At 42.6% G+C, this 22,780-nt stretch overlaps 1 protein-coding gene and 1 pseudogene across 2 annotated transcripts in view; both read right to left on the bottom strand.

Annotated features, from left to right (window-relative positions):
- The window catches only part of LOC308079198 (DENN domain-containing protein 2D-like), a 28,940-nt gene extending 17,229 nt beyond the window's left edge, over positions 1 to 11,711 (bottom strand). The window contains exons 1-2 of the mRNA XM_080420576.1: positions 11,519 to 11,711; positions 4,552 to 4,651 (exon numbers count right to left, since the gene is read on the bottom strand). Coding sequence (XP_080276702.1) covers positions 4,552 to 4,642 — 91 coding nt within the window. The 5' untranslated portion in view covers positions 4,643 to 4,651; positions 11,519 to 11,711. The remainder of the gene's footprint in view (positions 1 to 4,551; positions 4,652 to 11,518) is intronic.
- A 3,149-nt stretch (positions 11,712 to 14,860) lies between these two features.
- LOC308081952 (extracellular calcium-sensing receptor-like) overlaps positions 14,861 to 22,780 on the bottom strand; it is a 13,737-nt pseudogene continuing 5,817 nt past the window's right edge. Inside the window, exons 3-10 of the transcript in view lie at positions 19,866 to 20,160; positions 19,117 to 19,203; positions 18,289 to 18,558; positions 17,197 to 17,403; positions 16,448 to 16,558; positions 16,081 to 16,308; positions 15,867 to 15,990; positions 14,861 to 15,775 (exon numbers count right to left, since the gene is read on the bottom strand). The product of the transcript in view is annotated as an extracellular calcium-sensing receptor-like (transcript). The remainder of the gene's footprint in view (positions 15,776 to 15,866; positions 15,991 to 16,080; positions 16,309 to 16,447; positions 16,559 to 17,196; positions 17,404 to 18,288; positions 18,559 to 19,116; positions 19,204 to 19,865; positions 20,161 to 22,780) is intronic.

Genomic DNA, 22,780 nt, shown 5'->3' with positions numbered 1-22,780 from the left:
TCTTCCATGATTTGGAGACATTGGCGCAACAGCCTCTACAGACTAAGAGCATGTATGTGTGGCTAGCTGTAGTTGGACTGATTTTATGTTTTTCATTTGTTTTACTTTTTTATTGTTGTGTATTCTGTCATTTTGTATGTGATATGGACCTTGAGTCTGACATAAAGATACTCTAAAGACACCCATCTGACCACTTACTGTAACTTAAGTGGTCAGATGGGTGGGCCGCAAACACTTTTAAGATTTTCAAATGGGCCCTGATCCAGAAAAGGAGAGAACCGCAGCTTTAAAGTTTTTAACCACTTAATCCCTATTTTATACTCAAACATTTTTCAAAAACCTGCATAGTAGAGGGTAGGACGGGTCCAATATAAATAAATTATACATGTATGCATATTTACTTCCTGTAAAACACCTCAGTAAATGACATATGACACCTTGTTCACTGGATTGAAATGGTCAAGGTCACAAGCAAGGGTGAAATGACATGAGGGAAAGTGCCATATATCTCGATAATTGCACTTCAGTTTAATTTTTTTTTAGCACAGAAAGAAAAAAATACATATAGCCATATTGTGCAAGAGAAGTTTAGAAGCCTAGATGCTTATAGAGAACTTCCCCTATTTTGCAGAATCAGACATATAAAAAATTCTGCAATGCATATTATTTAAAATATGTACTGTATGCTGAACACTGTACCAGCCTGACACTTCCTCTATGCAACCAGGACTTGAAACTGTCTGTGGTGAAGACAGTAGTCTAGACCAAACAGTGGGGTTAAGACCCATTTGTTGGGTCATGAGTCGTGAGCAAATCAAAAATATATTTGTATTATTATTCAAAACATTTTTATAAATTCAAGAAAGAGTAAAATAATCTGTCAAAAACTATTTCTATAAACTGAAAATCGCAGATCTACAAGCTTACAACGCGTCACAATCTGCTATTTTCACGAGTTTGAGTCCCGGGGAGACATCAAATTTCTCTTTTGGGTCTCGAGCTAAAACGTTTGGGAACCACTGGTCTAGACAGTAGTAGTAGAAGTCAGGTAAAGAGGACAAGGAAGTTTGCAGTTTTTGTAGAAGGACAGTTTGTCTCTGATGGGTATTGTGGCCACAGGGGCCACTGTCGGCGTCACAAAGCTGTCATTGTTATGTGGCTTGTGAAGGTCCACCAGCTCAGTGGCCTCGTGGTTAGAGTGTCCACCCCAGTTCAATCCCTGACCGAGTAATAACAAAGACTGAAAATGGTACCCAATGCCTCCATGCTTGGCACTCAGCATCAGGGCCGCATTAAGACCCCTCAGGGCCGTGGAACAACACAAAATCAAAGGCCCCCCTCAACATTAATCGGACAATATCGGGTGCGTTCGCGCGCCCAGCGAATGAACGCTCACCGCACGTGCGTTCGGTGCATGTGCCACCGCCAGCACGAGCGGCGCTGACAGTCACACTGCACAGACACAGGGCACAGCACAGCCTTTCCAACAGTCTGTTTCTGCTATAACTACAGTGTCTAAACTGTCTTTATCATTCTCACAGGGCCCTGCAGGCTGCGGGCCGTGGAACACAAGTTCCACTAAGTTCCACGGTTAATGCGGCCCTGCTCAACATCGGCGGTTGGATTGAAGGTAAGTCCCAGCGACATAATAGTGTCATGTCCAGGCGGGGGGGTGTACTTGTACATCATGTAAACAGGAGACAGGCTCCTGACATGGTTTGGTTCCCAAGGCTACTTAACCCTGAGGCCGATTCTACAAAATGTCCTCTAAATCCTAACAGTTTTCTAAAAAGCCTATGTTTCTATATCAGTGGTTCTCAAACTTTTTCATGTCAAGGACCCCCAAAATGACATGTATTTGGCCGCCCACCCCCATCTAAAAATATTTTGTTCAAGGGACCCCCAGAAGCAAAGATTTAAGTAAAAGATGTTCCCTTTAAAATATATATCTATTCAAATATTTGCACAAATGTTCAAGATTTCTTTTAAATAGCAGATCTACAAGCTCATAGCGCGGCACTCGGTGCTGCGCTATGAGCTTGTATATCTGCTATTTTTGAACAGCCAAAGTATAAAATATGGATACAGTGGTTACACAGATGCGTTCCCCGTTTGAATGGGTTAATAGTGAATGTCCAAGATAAAACATCAAGCTCATTGTCTTCAATTCACAGATGCCTGATGAACACTGGATGACTTTAAATAAAGATTATAATACTAATAACATTAGAATACTAATACTAGAGGGCTCACTTAAAGGAAGTCAGGAAGGGAAGGGGATCTGAAAGACGCAAGCACAGGACATTAGTTCTGCTATGCATAGTTCGGCTCAGGCACCCATTACAGCAGGAATGAAGAGTTGATTTGCTATTAAACTGTAACAAGTTTTTAATCATTTAGGTTTGGAGAGAGAATCAAGTCTCATCAAGACATAAGGCTCAAGTCCAACAGGATTGTAATTGTGGTGAAAACCGGGACGATATGGGGTAGTGAATGTTGAAAGCGGGCACATTTTAGTGTTTTATTTGTCGGCTTGAACCTGGAATGTCTGGTTATCCTACAATACAGCCAATCAGCTAACACAGGAGTTATGCGCTCTATCGTTCTCTACAATCAGTCATCTCACAAAAGATTTTAGGAAAACAAACTGAGGTGTACATTACACAACCAGTGTGGATTCAACTTTAAGCATTACACTGCCGGAAAGATCCTACACTAATTCTTATGATGCTTTGACTGTGTGTAGGTACTGTATGTATGTATGTATGTATGTATGTATGTGTGTGTATGTATGTATGTATGTATGTATGTATATATGTATGTATGTACTAATGTCACTCTGTCTAAATAACTCAATATACTCCATCATCATAAAAACTCACATATTACATCTGTAACTCAATATCTGACAAATGGTGCGATTTGGTGGTCAAGTAGGTCAATTATTGATGAACACATCCGTAGTCGTACATACAGCAACTTCTGCAGATAGAGCGAGTGCATTCTCCGGCAGCGGCAACAGCCGCGGAACTTCCGCGGAACTGCCGGTGGAGGAGCGGCAGCTCCCGGCAGTGACTGCCGGCGGTGGAGCGGCAGCTGCCGGCGGAGCAGCGGAACTGCCGCGGAAACTGCCGGTGGAGGAGCGGCAGCAGCGGAACTGCCGGTGGAGGAGCGGCAGTCAACTTCTTTTTTCCGCCGATAAAGTATAGTTTTGGACCATGACGGAGGCGCGCCGAATCAGCAGACCTTGAGGCCAAGGAGTCGCGCCCGAGCGCCTCCAGGCGCGAGTGCCCGCGACGACCGGCCGATGGTCTGCTATTCGACTAAGCGCCGTCCGAGTTATGTACCGATAGGCACAGAATCGTAAATAATATTGGTGGGGACTGCGTTACACAAACGCAGCACACTCCCAAAGCTGGCGCCGCCGGCAGCTCCGCGGAGATGCCGCGGCAGCAGCCGCTGCCGGAAAATGCACTCGCTGTCCCTCAACTTCTGACCTATTGATTGTAGGACTGCATTTGAAACCTTGTCTCAGTCAACACATCTCTGTTCATTACGTTTGCAAAACGACGTACAGTAAGGTAATAAGGGAATTTGATGTCCAAGTTTGGAATTTCACAGCTCCACAATACAACACAGCAGTGGCTCTCAACGTGGGGTCCGGGGACCCACAGGGGTCCTTGAGGGCGTTCTAGGGGGTTGCAAGCTACATTATTGATGATGCTAAAGGATGATAGTTGGGAAGCAAATGGATCCTTACAGATCTGTAACTCTGAGAGTGTACAAATGGAACCAAATGGACCCGTTACAGAAGGTCCATTTGGGTCCATTTGTACACTCTCAGAGTTATGGGGGTCCGTGGTTTAATTCATACCAAACTGGGGGGTCCTTGACAGGCATGTACAGTATATGCCTGTAGGTTGCTTTGTTTACCTTGTTTACCGTGTTTTGACTATACCACAGCTCATAATGCATCGCATTGTTACCTTATAGATAGTGTTATCAAAACATATATATATATATATATATCATGATATATTGATTTGAAGTCATACTGTATAGCCTAATGATGATAAAACAGTGTCTGGCCTGTCACAATTATTACATAATCACCTAATCGCAATTATTTGAGATAATCACAATTATTTTGCATAATCCATGTTGAAAATTTTTCATACATTTTCAAACATTTTCCAATAATAGCAGAAATAGCAGATCTACAAGCTCTCATTGAGAGCTTGTAGACGTGTCACTTTGTGACGTTTTGTACGCTTGTAGATCAGCTATTTCTGCTGATCTACAAAGTATAAAATTATTAAATGTGTAAGTTATTTCTTTGTATATTTAAGTTATTTGTAATAGCTGCCTTGTGCAATTTGTGATTATGAAGCCTAAAAACCAAACAGAAATTTTAATTGTATTCATAGGTGCCAATGTTCAATGCCAAAAACACAATTATATCGTTAATCGCAATTATTTGCGTGACAATTAATGGTCAACTTAAATTTGTAACAGGGACAGCCCTGGTGTCATGTTGACATGATGACTCACGCTCTCTGGAGAACTTGTCCTGTAATGAAGCAAACATGGTAGTGAGGCGCTTCATTGGCCGGTGGCTGCTAGTGGTGACGTCACTGTTCATCTTGACAGGCTGGAGAGAGACGGGGAAACACAGAGGAAGGTGTTTAGTGTGTGAGCCGCGCGCTACAGTAGAAGACAGAGATCCTGTACAGGCAGAGCCTGTAAGATATGTCCTGTACAGTAACAGGACATATATCCACATACAGTATCCGGCAAGTAGCATTTACTCAAAGGATGCTTCAAAAGGTCAAAGACTCTCCTCTCTACCAATCCATACAGACAAACAACCCACCCACTGCTCGACTTCCACCTAGAACAAGGCAAGGGTTCCCAAACTTTTCAGGCCTGTGACCACCCAAAATAATCATTTGAACTGGGGACCCCCCACCCTGATAAGCACTTGGAATGAAGGAGTTGACTGAAGAAGGTCTATGTGACCGAAACGTTGCTTAAATGAAAGTGTTCCTATTGTGCAAGTGCAGACGTGTGCGGGTCATTTTATTTTATTCTCTAAGCTATATATATGTAGCAATATAATTGTTTCTGAAAACTCTTAAGATTTAGAACAGTGGTTCTCAAAAATAGCAGATTTGTAAAAAATCTTCTCTTTTGGGGGTCCCTGGCACAAAATGTTTTCAGATGGGGGTCCCCGGCCAAATATGTATCAATTCGGTACGAAACGTTTGAGAACCACTGATTCAGAACGAAGGCATCTGTCGGCCTCAGGTCTTAATGGGTTAAGTAAATGTAACTGAGTAACTGAACCCAGCTCTGGATATGGAAGGTCTTCAGTGAGCAATACACCAGATGTGAGTAAAGCAGAGATAAGGAGGGCTGGGGGAGAGGAAAGAGATGGAACAGGAAAGAATGCTGGAGCTTCAAGGACAACATTAAAGGCTGGAATTTTGTATTTAAGGCAGCCGTTCACAGCTTTTTTTCCGGGATCAGGGCCCACTTAAAAATCTCAAAAGTGTTTGTGAGCCGGCCCACTCATCTAGCCACAGGGTGGTTCTGACTAAAACTGCCCATCATTTTCAGAGCATGTTTATTTTAATGATCAATCTATCGATTGGGTTCTGGTTTGGATCAATGGAACTAAAATCGGTATCACAATGAAAACAACATTTTCAAGGTTGTGAAGAAAAAAATACCATGATTTTTTTTTCCTACATTCATATTTTAATATGAATTCGAAAAACGTAGTGTTTTGCCAATTATTTGGGGGCCCACTTGCAATGTCCTCACGGCCCACAGGTTGAGAATCACTGAACTAGAGATAAGGAGAGGAAGGCTGGGGAAAGAGGAAAAGAGATGGAACAGGAAAGGTGTGCCGGAGGTTCAGGGTCAAAATGAAAGGCTGGATGTTTTTAAGAGCTGGTGAAAGAGAGAAAACAAAAGAAAGAAGGAGTTTCACATTCAAAATGACATGTGGAGCCCCTCTGAGATGAACACATGAGATTAGACATAAAAACTGATAAAAAACAAGAAAGTTTTCACTCAGTGAGCAGAGATCCAAGTGATAGTTACAATGATTTATGGTGATTTAATACAACATTAAAAAATAAATAAAACATTTAAAAATTAGAGGAAGGATCCAGGTACTCGCGTATAACAGGAAGGAAAAAAGTATAATTAAAAAGCCTTTATTCAAACATGGTTAAACCAACATGTTTCGAACGAAACCGGTCTTCATCAGCAGAATGAAAACTGACAAACACACTGTGTTTGTTTGTTTTCATTCTTTTTCCTCCTGATATTCGTGAGAACCCGGATCCGTCCTCTACTTTTTATGAGATTAGATATGTTGTTGAGCCCTATGAGATTAGAACTAACACTGCACGTCTGCCGCAACTCTGAAAACCTTTCTGTTTGCTGCTGCCTTTTATTGAGAATGTGTAATGATTCTTCAGCACTGTAATTCTTAACTCTTATTTTTCTGTTTTATTTCTATTCTTCTTTTGTTTCTACTCTATTGAATTCAAATGTTCTTTTATAGTTTTTTTTATCTTATTACATTTCAACTCCGTGTCCTGAATAGGTATTTCCTAAGAAGTTAAACTTTTGTTTCTTCCTTTTTACTTAATTAAATGCGTTTAATTTGCTTAATTCTTATTTAAAGCACATTAAATTGCCTGTGCACTACAGCTAAACAACTAGACAAAAAGGGACTGTACTGTCTTGGAAGAGAGGGGGATTTATTCACATGTCACTCACAGAGACTATTTTTGTCCACCAACTAATAGAACCCAGTTTCATTTCTTACAACAATCTAATGCACTGGTTGTCAGAGTGGGGACCCTCTGAACCCCCTCAATGATCCTTCGGGGTCCCCAGCAAAATGAGGAACACTTTAAACACTTGAGCCCTATTTTATTTTTCAGCTATTAAAAAATAATCTTTCATGTAGACAACTCTTCTCTTATGGTCCGTGGCACAAAATCATTTCAGATGTGGGTCTGCGGCCAAATGCATATCAATTTGGGGGTCATTGACATAACAAACACAGAACTAATGTATCCATCAACAACCAGGTTTCCTGTCAAGATGACCATCAATAGTGTCCCCTTTGGGTTAGGGCATCAGCTGAATGGAATAATATTAATGACTGTGTATCGTTACTGTCGGGCAGAAACCTTGTCTCTCTATCTTTTTATTAATTTAATAAATGAATGCCCTTTCTACTTCACTATATAACACAAAAAGGTGAGTGTTCTAGTGTTTCCACGAAGTCGGGCTGATGATTTGGCTTTAAATCAATTATTTCAAACTTATTTCAAATCTATGATATTGATTAATGAACGATTCTTTTTGAAAGAAAAATAGTGAAAATAGCCGATCTACACTGCATCGCGATGCGACACGTCGTGAGCTTGTAGGTCGGCTATTTTTTAACACTATCATTGAACAACGGAGTGTAACACAGGGTTAAGTGGTTAATCAGACTAATCCACTTAGTCGATTATGAACTCCATTAGAATTTCTTTGTGCAGATTTCTATACAATAAAAAACAAATGAAATAAAAACTGCTTCTCAGTTATTCGATTCAACTACAGGAGCAAGATTAAGTCGGTTATTGGTTCTAAATGTCTGGATTAATTGCACAGCCCTACCAAGAAGGCAAAGATCCAAAGCTAAACAGATGGGAGACCACAGTGCAAAGCAAAAAAAGTGTTTTAATGCCTTCAAATATGTGTACTATACCTTTACAGCGTTTATCTAGGCACATGATGATGACAAGACAAAAAAGGCTTAAAAACATGCAGACTGCAGTGCAGACTAGAGTGTGAAATCTATCGGAAGGGGGGGGAGAAGTGGCTTATACTTCATCGTATGACAGTGTCATGCTAAAGCAGCAAAAATAGCCGATCTACAAGCTCACAACCTGTCGCACCATGAGCTTGTAGATTGATTGAATACTTCATAAGACAGAAATGTAAACAGCACAAGGTACAGTCAGACATTTGGGCTATATAAGGATAGATCATTATAGGTGAACATTTTGACCTATAATGACTTGCCCAAAATAGTGAAGCCAGATTGAAAGAGGTTAAGTGTGTCAGTGACTTTTGTAAATACAGTATTTAACCAATGAGAAGTTTGTGACTAAATATTAACTACGTCTTTTTTCATTTCCTGAACATTTACGGTTTTGTGGACATACAAGGTTTCCACAGCAATTAATCCACATCAATTGCTGTACCTTCTAGCTAAACAGTTATCTGTCTGGCTTCTGTGTAAGTGTGTGTGAATGTAAATTGAATGAATACTGCAGTCCAAACAATCCAGTGAGCAGCAGAGGAAGGAGAAATACAGAATCTTATGGGAAGATACTTTAAAACAGCGTTACCCAACCTTTTGTGGATCAGGGCCCACATGGAAAGCGTTTGCGACCCACCCATCCGACCACTTAATGCCGTGTTAAGAGGTGAGAGCAAGTTTATTCTAATGATCATTCAAAGTTCTGGCCTCAGATCAATGGAACTAACGTAGTATAGCCTACTTTAAGTTCCTATTTATTAGTAGTAACACAATGAAAACACCATTGAAAACGCCATGAAAATATACCATTATTTTTATTATTATAATGTTTTACTTTTCATATTAATGTTATATCATCATTACATTCTTAGTGTTTTCCCAATAATTTGGGGTCAGTATCCTCATGGCCCACAGGTTGGGAATCACTGCTTTAAAATGTTTACTAACCACTTATGTGTTACTCAGAGATGACGGGAAGATTGTGAAAAAAGGCAGAGAGCGAGAGAGCAACAGACAGTAAATAAAAGTGACCTACTAACTGCTAATCAATTTAAGTGTGTCAGGATGGAGTGCTCACGTTGGTGAATCAACAGAGAGCTGGTTCACATGTTGAGAAGAAAGAGTGGATAGAAACCAGCTCTGATGAAGTTTACAGGGTGAATGAGGGCATGAAACTCTAGGCTGATATTGTGGTTTGTTTTGCAGTTCAGCTTCTGAACTACAGCAGATTAAAACATAGCAACAATACAGCTGAAGCTAATCAAACTAATAATGAGTGAGTTAAGATGTATGGGTTCATCACTGGTCAGTGCTTGCACAATCACACACTTGTCAACAAATCTGAAACGCAAGCCGATCCGTCAGACGCATCCATTTCCCATGTTATCTTGCGCCGCTGTAGGCATTTCCACAAGGAGTACCGGTTTTCCGGAGTGTGGTTCTTTTGACTTGGCTCATTGAAAGAAAACAAGCTGGGGTAAGCACACATCGCTTTATGTCCTATTGGTTGGCGCCCGGCGGTCAGAGTTCATCAATGTTGAACCCGACACTTCAAATGAGTCGGACTTCACACGCTTCAGCGCCTACAATGTGCTGCAATGGTACGCTCCACTCCTTAATAAAAACGATATAAATAAAATGTAGCTACCTTGGGAGGCATCCGTTTCAGATGCCTGAACCACCTTAGCTGGCTCCATTCCACGTGAAGGAGCAGTGGCTCTACACCGAGTCTCTCCCGGGTGACTGAACTGCCAACCCTATCTCTAAAGGGAGACGCCAGCCCCCAGCCCCCCCCCCCCCCCTCCTCCTCTCTGAGAAAACACATTTTGTCCACAGGAACAAAGATTGCTTGGTATATCGAGAGCTTTACCTTCTGGCTCAGCTCTCTTTTCGTTACAACAGCACAAAGTTCAGTGTATGGGTCATGACCGGAACAACATTTATACAACAGTCAAATGTATACTGGTGATGAATGGAAACGATTCAGAGGATTACGCAAATAATTGTGTGATCAGGTGATTATGTATGATCATTGTAACAGGCCTAGCATGTCTTACAAGAAAAAGAACACTGTCTGAAAGTTAGAAGACGGATCAGTTTCATGTTGTCCAATGTCACCCTGTCATCCACCGGGCCGTCCAGTAGAGCAGGCTGGGTGAGTTCAGTTTGGTAAAAAAATACCCTGCAGCATTTCTGTGGGTTGACAGGAGTGTCATTGTAGGCTACTGCTTAAAGGGTAAAGACCACTTTGGTAGAGGTTTGGGTTGTGTATTTACCTTGCCATGATGTAACTCCAAAGGTGGACAAGAAATCAAAAATAATCGCTCCATTGATTAGAAATTGATAATTCAAAATATGCTCCTCATTGACTTACATTGTATGGTAAAACAGCTCTCAAAGTCACTCTTTTAGCACATAAACAAACGCAAACAAAGTTGATTCAGACAATATAGAACATTACCAAACCCAGTACTGTTTTTTTTTTTAAATAAAATGTAAGTCAATGAGAAGCAAATTTAGAATTATCAATTTCTAATCAATGGAGCAATTATATTTGATTTCTTGTCCACCTTTGGAGTTACATCATGGCAAGGTAAATACACAACCCAAACCTCTACCAAAGTGGTCTTGCCCTTTAAAAGGTCATGACTGTGTTGCTCGCCAACCCTTACGTTTGGCTGAAACAGCGTTGTGTATTGACACTTTAAACATCTGTCATTTTCATAATTGGTTGTAAGACCAGGTATACATTAGATTAACCCTTAGAAACCTGGTTCACAAGTGAGTTGGAACTCAATTGAGCCATGATACATACAAAATATTACCACTACTACTACTAACAATAATAATACTAGTCATAAAAGGCATCAGACAAAGCTCACAGCTTTGATGAAACCCACCCCTATTAACTAGAGCAGTGTGATCTCAACCTTTTTACTGTCAAGGACCCCCAGTTTGGTGTTCATTAGTGCACAGACCCCCATTTGATACAACATTTTTTTAGTTTTATCTCTGGGACAGGACCCCAAACTACACTGCAAAAGCCTTAATCCTCAGTGTTTAATTAACTCTGGGAGTGTACAAATGGAACCAAATGGACTCTTATGGGTCAATTTGGTTCCATGTGTACACTTTAAGAGTTCAGTTGGACCCCTGGTGGTCCCCAGACCTGACTTTGAGAACCAGGGTGTTCATTGTAATGATTTACAAACAATTTATTTTATGGTTAAAACAGGTTGTCTGATGAGAATGCTACACTTTAAAAATATATATATTATTATCAAAGACCTTTTAGGAAGAGAACTTTAGGATTATTTGACATGAATAATTACTACTACTACACAGATGTTCTATATAGGCTGCAGCTTCTTATGACAAACCATAAATAACTCTGTAAGCATCTCATTCTCTCACACACACACACACACACACACACACACACACACACACACACACACACACACACACACACACACACACACACACACACACACACACACACACACACACACACACACACACACAGAGAGCTTTGGTTTGGGATTGAAAATACATACAAGTCAAATAGTTAGACTATAGGCTAATATAGAGAACATAACGATGACAGCACATGAAGTAGTATAATAAAATACTTATTTCCAACAACAGCGAGTGTCAGACAGTGACTTCTTCACTTACCTCTGTATGGAGCGTGTTGCTGCGGGTCTGTTTGTACAGAGAGTGCCTCTCCAAGTCTCTTTGTAACACAAACACTAACTACACGCCACTGTCATCACTTTCACGTTTGTGTAGAAACAAACAAACAAGTGTTCTAGTTAGTGAAGTGAAACGCGTCTAGCTGCAGACGGTCTGGAGTCAGTCAGAGTGTGAGCGGACAAGAGCAGAGATACACTGCTCCGTCAAAGCAGCGTCCAGACCGTGCGTCAAGTCACAAGTGTTTCGTTTCCGGTGAACATATTTCAAAATAAAGTAAAAAATCAAGAGGGGTTTATTTGTCACTTTTACGGGTCTTCAACAGGGGGTCTGGGACCCCTAGGGTGTCCTCAGAGTTACTACAGGGGGTCGGGGTCGGGGTCCGGTCCACCAAACCTTTGTGTGATATGATATATCTCTTTTTACCACTTGAACCCTAGCTTGCATGATGCCTCCCTTTTCTGAGGAGAACTTTAGCCAAAAATAGCAGATCTACAAGCCCACAATGCCTCGTGCTGCAAGGCGTTGTGAGCTTGTAGTGTAGATCGGCTATGTTTGGCAAAGAGGTAATAGGTGTAGAGGGAAAAAAGAGCAGACCAAGTAAAAAAATAAATAAGTTTAATCTGAAACACAATTTTATACATTATAGAGGGGGTCCCTGCTTCATCTCTCTCTCGGCTAGGGGGTCCTTGGCCTGACAAATGTAGCGAAATGTTGGTCGAACAGACACAGAGACGAAGTAACACAACAATACAACAACAACAACAAGAAAACAGACAGACAGACAGACAGACAGACACAAAAAAAAGAAAATAAATAAAATAGGCTAATATAGGCTACTGGATGAGACAGAAGTTGACAATGATGTTATTGCCCGTCTTTACTTTATTTTTATTTTTAATTCCGTTGACCGGAAGTTAAGATGTTATACTCATCAGACTTGACGCAGATTTAGGAGGTTATTTAAAGTTATTATTTAATTGACAGTCACGCTGTTTTGTTTTCTGCTGCATAGAGACGAGGTTGTTTTGGTGCAATATAAAAATATAAAAAAAAGCAGTAGCCGCTAGGCCTACTACAGGAACCAACTCAGGCCCAATTTACTAAGTCAATGTAGCTTTTTTGACACGCACGCACGCACACACACGCACGCACGCACGCACGCACGCACGCACGCACGCACGCACGCACGCACACACACACGCACACGCACACGCACACGCACGCACACACACACACACACACACACACACACACACACACACACACACACACACACACACACACACACACACACACACACACACACACACACACACACACACACACTGCCATCATGTGGTCATAATGGTTAATTACAGCATCATGCAAATCATTCTCTCTTACAATTGATATTCGTGTGAGTGATTATGAAAAAAAAGACACTTATCTGTATGTGCCACAAATACATTTTATAACATCAGTATGGTAAAGAACATAGGGTTGCCAGCCGTCCCTTGAAATAAGGAATCGTCCCTTATTTAAAAGACGTGTTGAACTCATAAGGGACACGCTTTGTTATTTTGGGGAATCAATCAATGACACATCATCTTACAAGTTCAAACTGCTCAAGTTCAATACGATAATTCTGGTTGTTAACCACTTTAACCCTCTAGTCTAGACTTGGACCTCATACTGGACCTCAGTTGTCTCTGTAAAAGCAGATCTGCAAGCTTGCTATTTTTGGCTAATGTTCCCCCCAGAATATGTATATGAATATGAATAAAACTGTACCATACAGTGTGATTTTAACTTTTCCTGGATGGCCCTTATTTTTCTTAGAAATAAGGCAAGGGGGGGGGGGGGGGTCCCCAGATGATTAGCTTAATGTGCAACAGTTTACAAACCAACATACACACAGTATAAGTGAAAACGCCTCGCAATGCAAGGTGTTGTGAGCTTGTAGTTTGACTATTTTCACAATATTTATGTGTTGAACTGAGTCAAACTACTACTGTAATGCCTACAATTCCAAGTGCTTGTCAGGGTACGGGGGTCCCTAGTTCAAATATGATTATTTTGGGGGTCGCAGACTGAAAAGTTTGGGAACCCTCGAAATAACGGAATAATTCAAATAATGGCCAGTTGTCCCTTATTTGAATTTCAGTTCTTTTTTTTTTTTTTTTTTTTTTTTAACCCTACCTGGAAGAGCCTTGACGACCATGCAGTCTTATGCAAAGGTTAAAATGTAATTTAGCTAGCATGTTATTTATTTTAGACAGATGCCAGGTTCATTTGTTGACCTACTAGTTTTTATAGTTCAGATTATTTGTTTTTTGATAGTATGTTTTTAGACTGATGCTAGGTTCTGGGTTAACCTATGATCCTAGATTACTGAGGCACTACACTGTCTCTATGCATTTGATGTACAGATACGTGTTTACCTTGCTTACTTTAAGTCACTCTGAGTGTCTGCTAAATTGTAAATAGTAAGAGCACAACTGAGCTACTGCTGCTGGCCACTTGGGGAATACCTCTGGGGAATCCCCAGGGAATCCCTGCCCCTGTACTTCCCACAATCAGTTAGCCAAGGAGAAGAAGGACAGTCGGATACGTCATGTTCTATATAGCAGTGGTTCTCAAAGTGGAGTCCGGGGAAGCTGTGAGCTTGCAGATCTGCAATTTTTTTGAAAGATTTGGAAAAATCTTGAAAAAAGTTCAAATCTTTGAAGAATAAAGAATTTCTTTAGACAAATCTTCACTTTTGGCACAAAATATGTGAGTATTTTAATGGCAGACCCCTGAAAAGTGTTTGTGTCAAGTTTGGATGCTGAATGGAGCAATGGTGTGCCTGTGATTCCCGAGAGCCACATGAGGCCCCTGGTGTGACTATTCTCATGGCAATCCCCTGAACAGTGTTTGTGCCAAGTTTAGTGCAGATCAGAGCAATGGTGCGCCTTGTAAATCCAGATGTTACGTTTGTGATGTGCGCTGTCCACAGTTGACTCACCCAATAGGCAATTTTAATATAGGATAGTTTGTTACATACAGTACCTGTGGTACCCGTGGTGCTGTTTTTTTTTATCTTTGTATAGGTCTGAAATCACCAAACTAATGTAATGAACGTTTCACCAACATTCTTTAAATAGATGTTTGCATCTCTGACTGGATTACTACTTTGTGTTTAATCTGGTAGGAAACTGAATCTACTAGTAACAAGGTTATCATTTATCAGTAATCAAGCTTTCCATATAAAACACACACACACACACACACACACACACACACACACACACACACACACACACACACACACACAGAAAATGTATTGTCATTGAATGTATGCTTCTACGTCTTGGTGGCACCTCGACCCATGATGGACTTCTTAGTGTTTTTCTCAGGTTTCAAAATGATTATGTAACACTTTGGTCCAAACAGTGCCGCCAAAAGGCCAAAACTAGACGCTAAAATAGCAAATACTTCCACTACATCTGCATATTTGCCTGGAGAGCTGATATAGGCTGGGATGAAGGCTATCCACACGGCACAGAAGATCAACATGCTGAAAGTGATTAACTTTGCTTCATTGAAGTTGTCTGGAAGATTCCTTGCCATGAATGCAAGGAGGAAGCTGAGGAGTGCCAGTAAACCAATATAACCTAACAGTACTGCAAAACCAACTGTTGATCCCACAGCACACTCGTAGATGATCTTATCACTGTGGTATTGTGTGTTTTTTTGAGGAGTTGGTGAGGAAGACACAAGCCAGGCTGTGCAGATTGTCACCTGGATAAAAGTAAGGACCATAACTGTGCCTCGCTGCTGCATAGAACCGAACCACTTCATAATGTCTGCACCCCCAGGCTTGGAGGCCTTAAACACGGCCAACACCACCATAGTCTTTACCAGGATACACGAGACACACAGCACAAAGCTGATCCCGAATGCTGCATGCCTCAGCTGACACGTCCAGAGCCTGGGACGGCCAATGAACAAAAGTGAGCACAAGAAACACAGTTTGAGTGACAACAAGAGGAGGAAGCTGAGTTCTGAGTTGTTGGCGCGTACCATGGGTGTGCTTCGATGACAGACGAAGATTCCCAAGACGATGGCACAGATAAGTGTGCCTAGCAATGAGATGGTTGTCAAGGAGATGGCCCAGGGCCTCATGGTAGGAGAGGAAGTCTATGCTCTTTGGGACACAGTGGTCACGCTGGGGACTGGACCAGAAGTCCTCTGGACAACTGGTGCACTCTGTAGAGTCTAACAAAGAGGGCAGTATTAAATGGACAGACCAGCACAGTATCATCCTAAAAGATAACCTACTGTACATTGATACATAATGCAAACCTACCAGTCTCATTGCTGATCTCTCCAGCAGAACAAGGAATGCAATCAAAGCAGCAGATAGGCTCCCCTTTCCTTATGGCCAGACGGGTTCCGGGGGAACAGCTCTCACTGCACACTGACCGAGGCGGCTACAGAGGAAAGTAACAATGATCAAGTTCAGTCTAAATTACATTCACATTATGAGCTCAACATTAGCTATTTTGGAATGCCGAAGTGACCTTTGTGGATTCAAAGCTCCAGAAAATTCTGTCTTCATCGAGGATGAGCTCTTCACCTGCAGAGGCTGACGTCTTGAACACGCCTACATTATGAACCTTTGCGCTTCCGTCAGGGAGCCACACCCAGTTCATGATGTTATACATTGGTATTGCATCACCATTCTCATCAAATGATACTTGGTCGCCAAATGATGTGGAGAAGTTGATCTTTTCCAGGTAATACACAAGCTAGAAATGATGATGAGCAAAACAAACAGACTTTTCTGGATCAGGGCACATTTAAACTACGTCCTTTAAAAAACAACAACAATGTGATATTATTAATAATAATTCTAACAGGTAAACAAACTGTGAATTAATATCACACCTGCCATGGTTGTATTGTGTGCAAACTGGCACAGCTGTGCCCAATGAAAGGCCCTTTTCCTGGCACACACTGCAACATGGCATGGAGGGCATGGGCCAGAGCATACACAGCCTATTGTACACAGTATACTGTGTATTAGACATATCCAACAGGGTAGTTGCTGCTGCTGCTAGGTCCTCTTGTCCAGTACACACCTCTCCACCAGCATCCACCCACCCTGACGGAAGGGGTGCAAATTTACACTGAAACACGTGCTCCCAAAACTGCCTCACCTGAAGAAACAAGATGAAGACTTAAGCATATGTAGATGAAATACCTTGTGAATATTTAAAAACAGGCGTCAGTTTGAAATCGCAGCATAGGCTACTGTGTAACATTTCTTTATTTTGGTCATTATAGTGTTTGTCTACACGGAAGAGTCATAGCGCCTGAGGATATTTTCCGGGCGCGGGTAACAGCCCTCGACACTTGCGAATAAAAGAAAATGCTTAACAGTGTTTAGAGAAGTTGTCAAAAACAGATTTATGTGGAATAATTATTGTGGAAAATATTACCAGTGGAAAAATTATTAATTGAAAAATGTACCAGTATGACTTTAAACCCTGTATACCGGGATGCCCAAGGGTTCTAGGGACGCTAGAACTTTTACACCCAATATCTTTGCTGAGAATAGCAGATCTACAAGCTCACAACCCTTCGCGTTGTGAGCTTGTAGATCTGCTTATTAGCACATTAAACAATAGACTTACTATGGTGTTATCAGGGCTGTTGTCAGGGTCATTTTCAGGGTTTATTTTTAACAAGAAGTCCTTTAGACCTGGTATCTCCCCGCGACGGATGTCGACACCCAGGATGCCTTGCAGGTACGGCATAAATTCGGGAGTCTGGATCTCGTAATTTGTGGTCCAACCATCACCGGCCATCGACTGCAGACCCGTCACGTTCTGCTTTATCACCTGTTGATTGGGTTGAACAAAATATTAGAGATTTGAGACTTAATTAATCCCAGAAGGGAAATTAAGGTGTAGCAGCATGAATAAAACAAATAGACAAAAAAGAGAGAAGGAGAGCAAGAAACAGAAGAAAAAACAAAAACAAGCATATGTACATTTATACATTTAAAAATAATGGTATATAAAGGCAAATGAGCAATGCTACTGTATTATTCAGCGTTTCTATAAACTATCAAGGCAAATGAAATATCACATAATTATGAAAATATAAGAACTAGTTATAGCAGTGAGATGTGTGGATGATGTTATTAATTTGCTTGCTTATTGTGCAGAGAAATCATGAGGTCAAAAGCAAAAGAAAAACTAAGAAAAAGTGTAAAAGAAATACACAATTGCTGAGCAGTTAAAGGGGATTAAAAAAATAATAAATTAAAACCGGGGCCCTGTTTTTAAATCATTTGGGCCACATACGGTGGGTGAAGAAATTATTGGAATTGGTCCATTTGGTCGCCTCCGGAAGTTTTGCCTAGGGGCAATCCGGTAATTTCAAATATTAGGGTGTTTTTGTTTTTGTTTTATTTTACCCCTGGAGACCACTGAAATGATTATTTCTGAAAGATACATGACTATAAGCCTGTATTTGGCAAAACAAACAATTGAATTACCGACTTGCCCCTCTCTCTGGACGCGAAATGTCCAGAGGCAAACAAATGGAACAATTCAAATCATTTTCACGCCCACCCTTCGTTCGTGGTCCAAATTATTTAACAATACGGCCCAAGTTAAAAAAGAATTACATTGCAATTAAAAAATATATATTACAATTAAACTGCAACGTATTTAATGCATGTCCATATAACTCACACCAACATAACCATAACAACCAACCTCCTCCAACAGATCATGCATGAAATGGTCGTGTACAAACGCAACCACCACGCGAGCCGTGGATTCCTTCATCACAGTGACGACCCTCTCCAGTTCGGCATCGTTGTGGTCCCAGGGCAGAGCCTCCACGTAGGCCAAGCAACCCAACCCAGACTGTTCCAGGTCAGCCTGGAAGGACCGGGCAGAGTCCAGGCCAGAGTCTGCGTCGGTAAAAAGCAGTCCTATCCAGGTCCACTCGAAACGCCTCATAAGATGCAGCATGGCTCGCACCTGATCGGATAAAACAGGGGTTCTTCAAACTTTTTCATTTCAAGGAGCCCCAGTTTTGTAATATAGTCCAACTTGAGTTAAAGTACTAGTTTGCTTAAAAAATACTTAAGTATTGATACGCATATGCTTTTAAAAATACTATTCAAAAGTACACATTTAAAGTACATTTTCTTTTTTATATCAATGCATTGCTGTATTGAAATGTTACCAAAACAAAGAAGCGTGAAAATACTAGATTTACAGATCTGTTCTCTCTTTCTTTAATCTGTTCTCCCTAATTCATAATGCATTTTTGTATTTTGAGACACTGAAGTACAGTACAGATACTCAAAACATTTACTTAAATACAGTACTACTAAACTTTGTTACTGTCCACCACTGAAAAGGTCTTATCATTCTCTTTTGACTTTGTCGTCCGACACCTTTACTCCAGCAGTAATACACAAAACAAATGAGAGGCGATATACAATATGGATTACACACTAGAGGGTTATTTTTGTTAAGTGTGTCTAACATTGTACAAATTGATACCAACATGTTTAGTGCTTAGCAGTTCACCTGGAAGGCATCGCTTGGCACTGTTCTAAAGAAGGACGGGAACTGGTTCCTCTCACTCAGACAGGTGCAGGTAGCACCATAACTGACCTGCCAACGGCACAACACATCTGTTCTGTAATATGAGACATTGTTCTGTAATATAAAACATATAATGTTTTGAGAAATGTTCTCTATAAGCAGAGCATGTGAGCAGAGCGAAGCAAGCAGAAAAAAAAGAAGAAAAGGCAATAACAATACATCTGACTGGGTAATAATCACCCAGTTCTCCCTCCCTCTCCCTCTCCCTCTCCTACAGTATCATATTTTACATGTGTAAATAATCAAATAACAGGAAATTAAGCACATTGTCGCTTTCGGGTGGAAACTTTGTATGTCCAAAACTGTCACTTTTCAGGAAATGGAAAAAAGAATGTATGTTCCAGAATGTTCCAATGTACAGTAGTTAATCTAGTCACAAGTTCTTATGAATACTTTGTTAGATATTTATAGAACCCACAGACACACTTTTTCCATCTGCAATACATATTTTGGGCATGTCATTGTAGGTGAAAATTGTCAAACATAAAAACAAGCTCAAAACGTGTGGCATCGCAATGGATAAAATATAATATGGCACTGATATATGAAAAAAAATAAAAATATGGAGATACAAGGTTTCTGTATGACAGAAATTTGTAAATAATCATATAACCAAAATGTTATTATGTAAAACTGGTGATAGTAAAAGGGGGTTCAAGTAGGTAACTTACCAGGGGCAATCTGTACAAACCTAATATTCTAGAGATGGCAACAGAACTAGTCGAGGTAGTATCACCCACAATGCCGAGCACCGGAGGGGACCCCACACAGCTGTCCTCCGGTAGAAACTGCTTCTCTCTGCCACTGACCAATGATAAGGCTGCGTTCAACCCTATTCCAAGCATGAGGCAGTTATCATAGAGGCTGTATCCCAGAGTCACGTTGGGCAGCAGGCTGCTGTTTCTGTTGATCTCAGTAATGGCAAAGGACATGATCTGGGCCCGTCTGAAGCCTTTAACGCTGAAACTAACACACAAAACACCACTGTGACCGTGAATATTTAGCACTGTTAATAATAACCGATCTACAAGGTCACAACACAAGGTCACAACACAACACAACACACCGTTGTGACCTTGTAGATCGGCTATTTTTGCTGTTTTGGAAAAACGTTGAAAGTGAAATTGAGTCTGTCTGTGGGTATTTAAATATTTAAAGAATGAAAAGTATTAACAAGAGCTTGTGACTAAATAATAATTACAATGGATTCGCTGGAACACTGGTTCTTTTCCCCATTTCCTGAAAAAGTAACGGACATAGTGTCGGACATACACCCGACAGTGATGATTTGCGATACTCACTCAAAGCAGTTGGGTTCCTGGGGTGCGTGGCGCTGTTCCGAAGCCTCGCAGCTCCGACAGCCGGAATCTGGGCTCAAAACGGCTGGAAAAAGAGCAGATCCACAAGCCTGAAAAAGGCTGTTGTCTTGGGGCGCAATACCGCCGGCGTCCACAAGGCGGCGCCGTCCCCGGTCCCTGGTCCCCATCGGGGGTCCATGGACCACCTCCTACCCAGGGACGGTGGCTCCCGGGGCGGGTAGAGCAGGCGAGTGTGCACCCGGCACTGTGCCGTGAGGCACTGGGCTCCCTGGCCCTTGCCCTGTGTGAAGGGGAGAGCCAGGGAGAAGGGCCGACTGGTGCCATCTCGTAGGTAGGGACCATGCCCAGGAAGAGGCCTCTTCCTGGGGCAGCGATGGGCCACGGACTGCCCAAAATCCTGGTTCTCAAAAAACAATCACACCCAGTGTGAAGTGGGCGGTGTCTTGCTAGCTAATCACAATACTGAATGGAGATTCACTTAAAAAAAAACGTGTTTTTTTTAAGTGCATAGTCCTATTTATAGGGCTATGCACATGTGTCATGTTTCCCTAGCCAATCACAGTCCTGAATAGACTGTGATTGGCCAATCACGGTGCAGGGTTAGGGGGGTACACTGGTGGCCAATCACAGCGCAGGATTTGGTGTGCAAATATCCAAACCTCACATATAGGGGCGGTGAAACCGCCCAAAAATCACACCCAGTGTGAAGTGGGCGGTGTCTTGCTAGCTAATCACAATACTGAATGGAGTCAACCAATCCACCCACAATGTGTGATTCACTTAAAAAAACCCATAAATGTGTTTAAAAAAAAAAAAAAAAACATAAATGTGTTTTTTTTAAGTGCATAGTCCTATTTATAGATCTATGCACATGTGTCATGTTTCACTAGCCAATCACAGTCCTGAATAGACTGTGATTGGCCAATCACAGTCGTGACAGGCCGTGGGTCGCCCGGGGCCGAAAAACGGCCGAAAAACCCGAAAAACGCTCCGGAGAGCCCAGGAGCCCAAGGGCTCCCCCCCTCTCCCATGCGACAAATTTCGCATGGGGGGGAAAGTGGCCACTTGTGCCATAGGGTATACAGGGACCATGGCCGGACATGGTCCACCATATTCGGGGGCGTCCCCATGCCTGACAGGGCCAAAAACCCTGGAGCTTTCGGAAAAAGTTGAAAATATTTCTAAGTCCAGAGCTCCCAAGAAGCTCTGGGCTCCAGGCCTCTCCCCTGCTTGAGGGTAGGTAGGGACCATGCCCAGGAAGAGGCACCTTCCTGGGGTAGCGATGGGGCGGCGAAGACCCCCAAAATCATGGTTCTCAAAAAAAAATCAAAAATCGCGCTGAGTGTTTGTATGGCCTCCAGAGGTCCGCGGGGACCCCCTGGCGGACCCCCGGCCGATAATCTCAACTTTTTCGGCTTCTCGATCTGCTCTTTTTCGGGCAAAAACGGGGGGTACCTCCCTGTCCCTGGGTCGCCCGGCGCCGGTGGAGGGCTCGTTGGATCCGGGCCGGGGGTGCGCACGCGTCGGTGCCCCCCGGGTCCCTGGGTGGCTGCCCGGGCAAACTGCGGCCGAAAAACCCGGGAAAAAAATTGAAAATCGCACTGGGTTTGCAGGCCCCGTGAGGTCTGGGGCTCTGGCCTCTCCCCTGCGTGAAATTTTGCGTGGGGGGAAAGTGGCCACTGGTGCCAGCGGGTAGCTATGGACCATGCCCGGAACCGGGGCATGGTCCTGGGGCAGTGTCGGCGCCGCGAGAGGCCCCAAATCCTGGAGGATTCGGAAAAAAGCCAGGATTTCTTCAGAGTCCAGAGCTCCCAGGAAGCTCTGGGCTCACGGCCTCTCCCCTGCGTGAAATTTCGCGTGGGGGGAAAGTGGCCACTGGTGCCAGCGGGTAGCTATGGACCATGCCCGGAACCGGGGCATGGTCCTGGGGCAGTGTCAGCGCCGCGAGAGGCCCCAAATCCTGGAGGATTCGGAAAAAAGCCAGGATTTCTTCAGAGTCCAGAGCTGCCAGGAAGCTGTGGGCTCACGGCCTCTCCCCTGCGTGAAATTTCGCGTGGGGGGAAAGTGGCCACTGGTGCCAGCGGGTAGCTATGGACCATGCCCGGAACCGGGGCATGGTCCTGGGGCAGTGTCGGCGCCGCGAGGGGTCCCTTGTCCTTGATCTCCGCGTCGTACCTCCCTGTCACCTGCCCGTAGCCCAGGAGGCTACGGGCAGGTGCCCGTAGCCTCCTGGGTTCTCTCCCCCCTCCCCGCGAGGGGGGAGAGAA

The sequence above is a fragment of the Gymnoscopelus braueri genome, assembly GCF_963280865.1.
Source record: "Gymnoscopelus braueri genome assembly, chromosome: 3".
In the NCBI taxonomy this organism is placed as follows: domain Eukaryota; kingdom Metazoa; phylum Chordata; class Actinopteri; order Myctophiformes; family Myctophidae; genus Gymnoscopelus; species Gymnoscopelus braueri.
The sequence above is the reverse complement of the archived record's forward strand: the minus strand, read 5'-3'. Positions and strand labels throughout refer to the sequence as shown.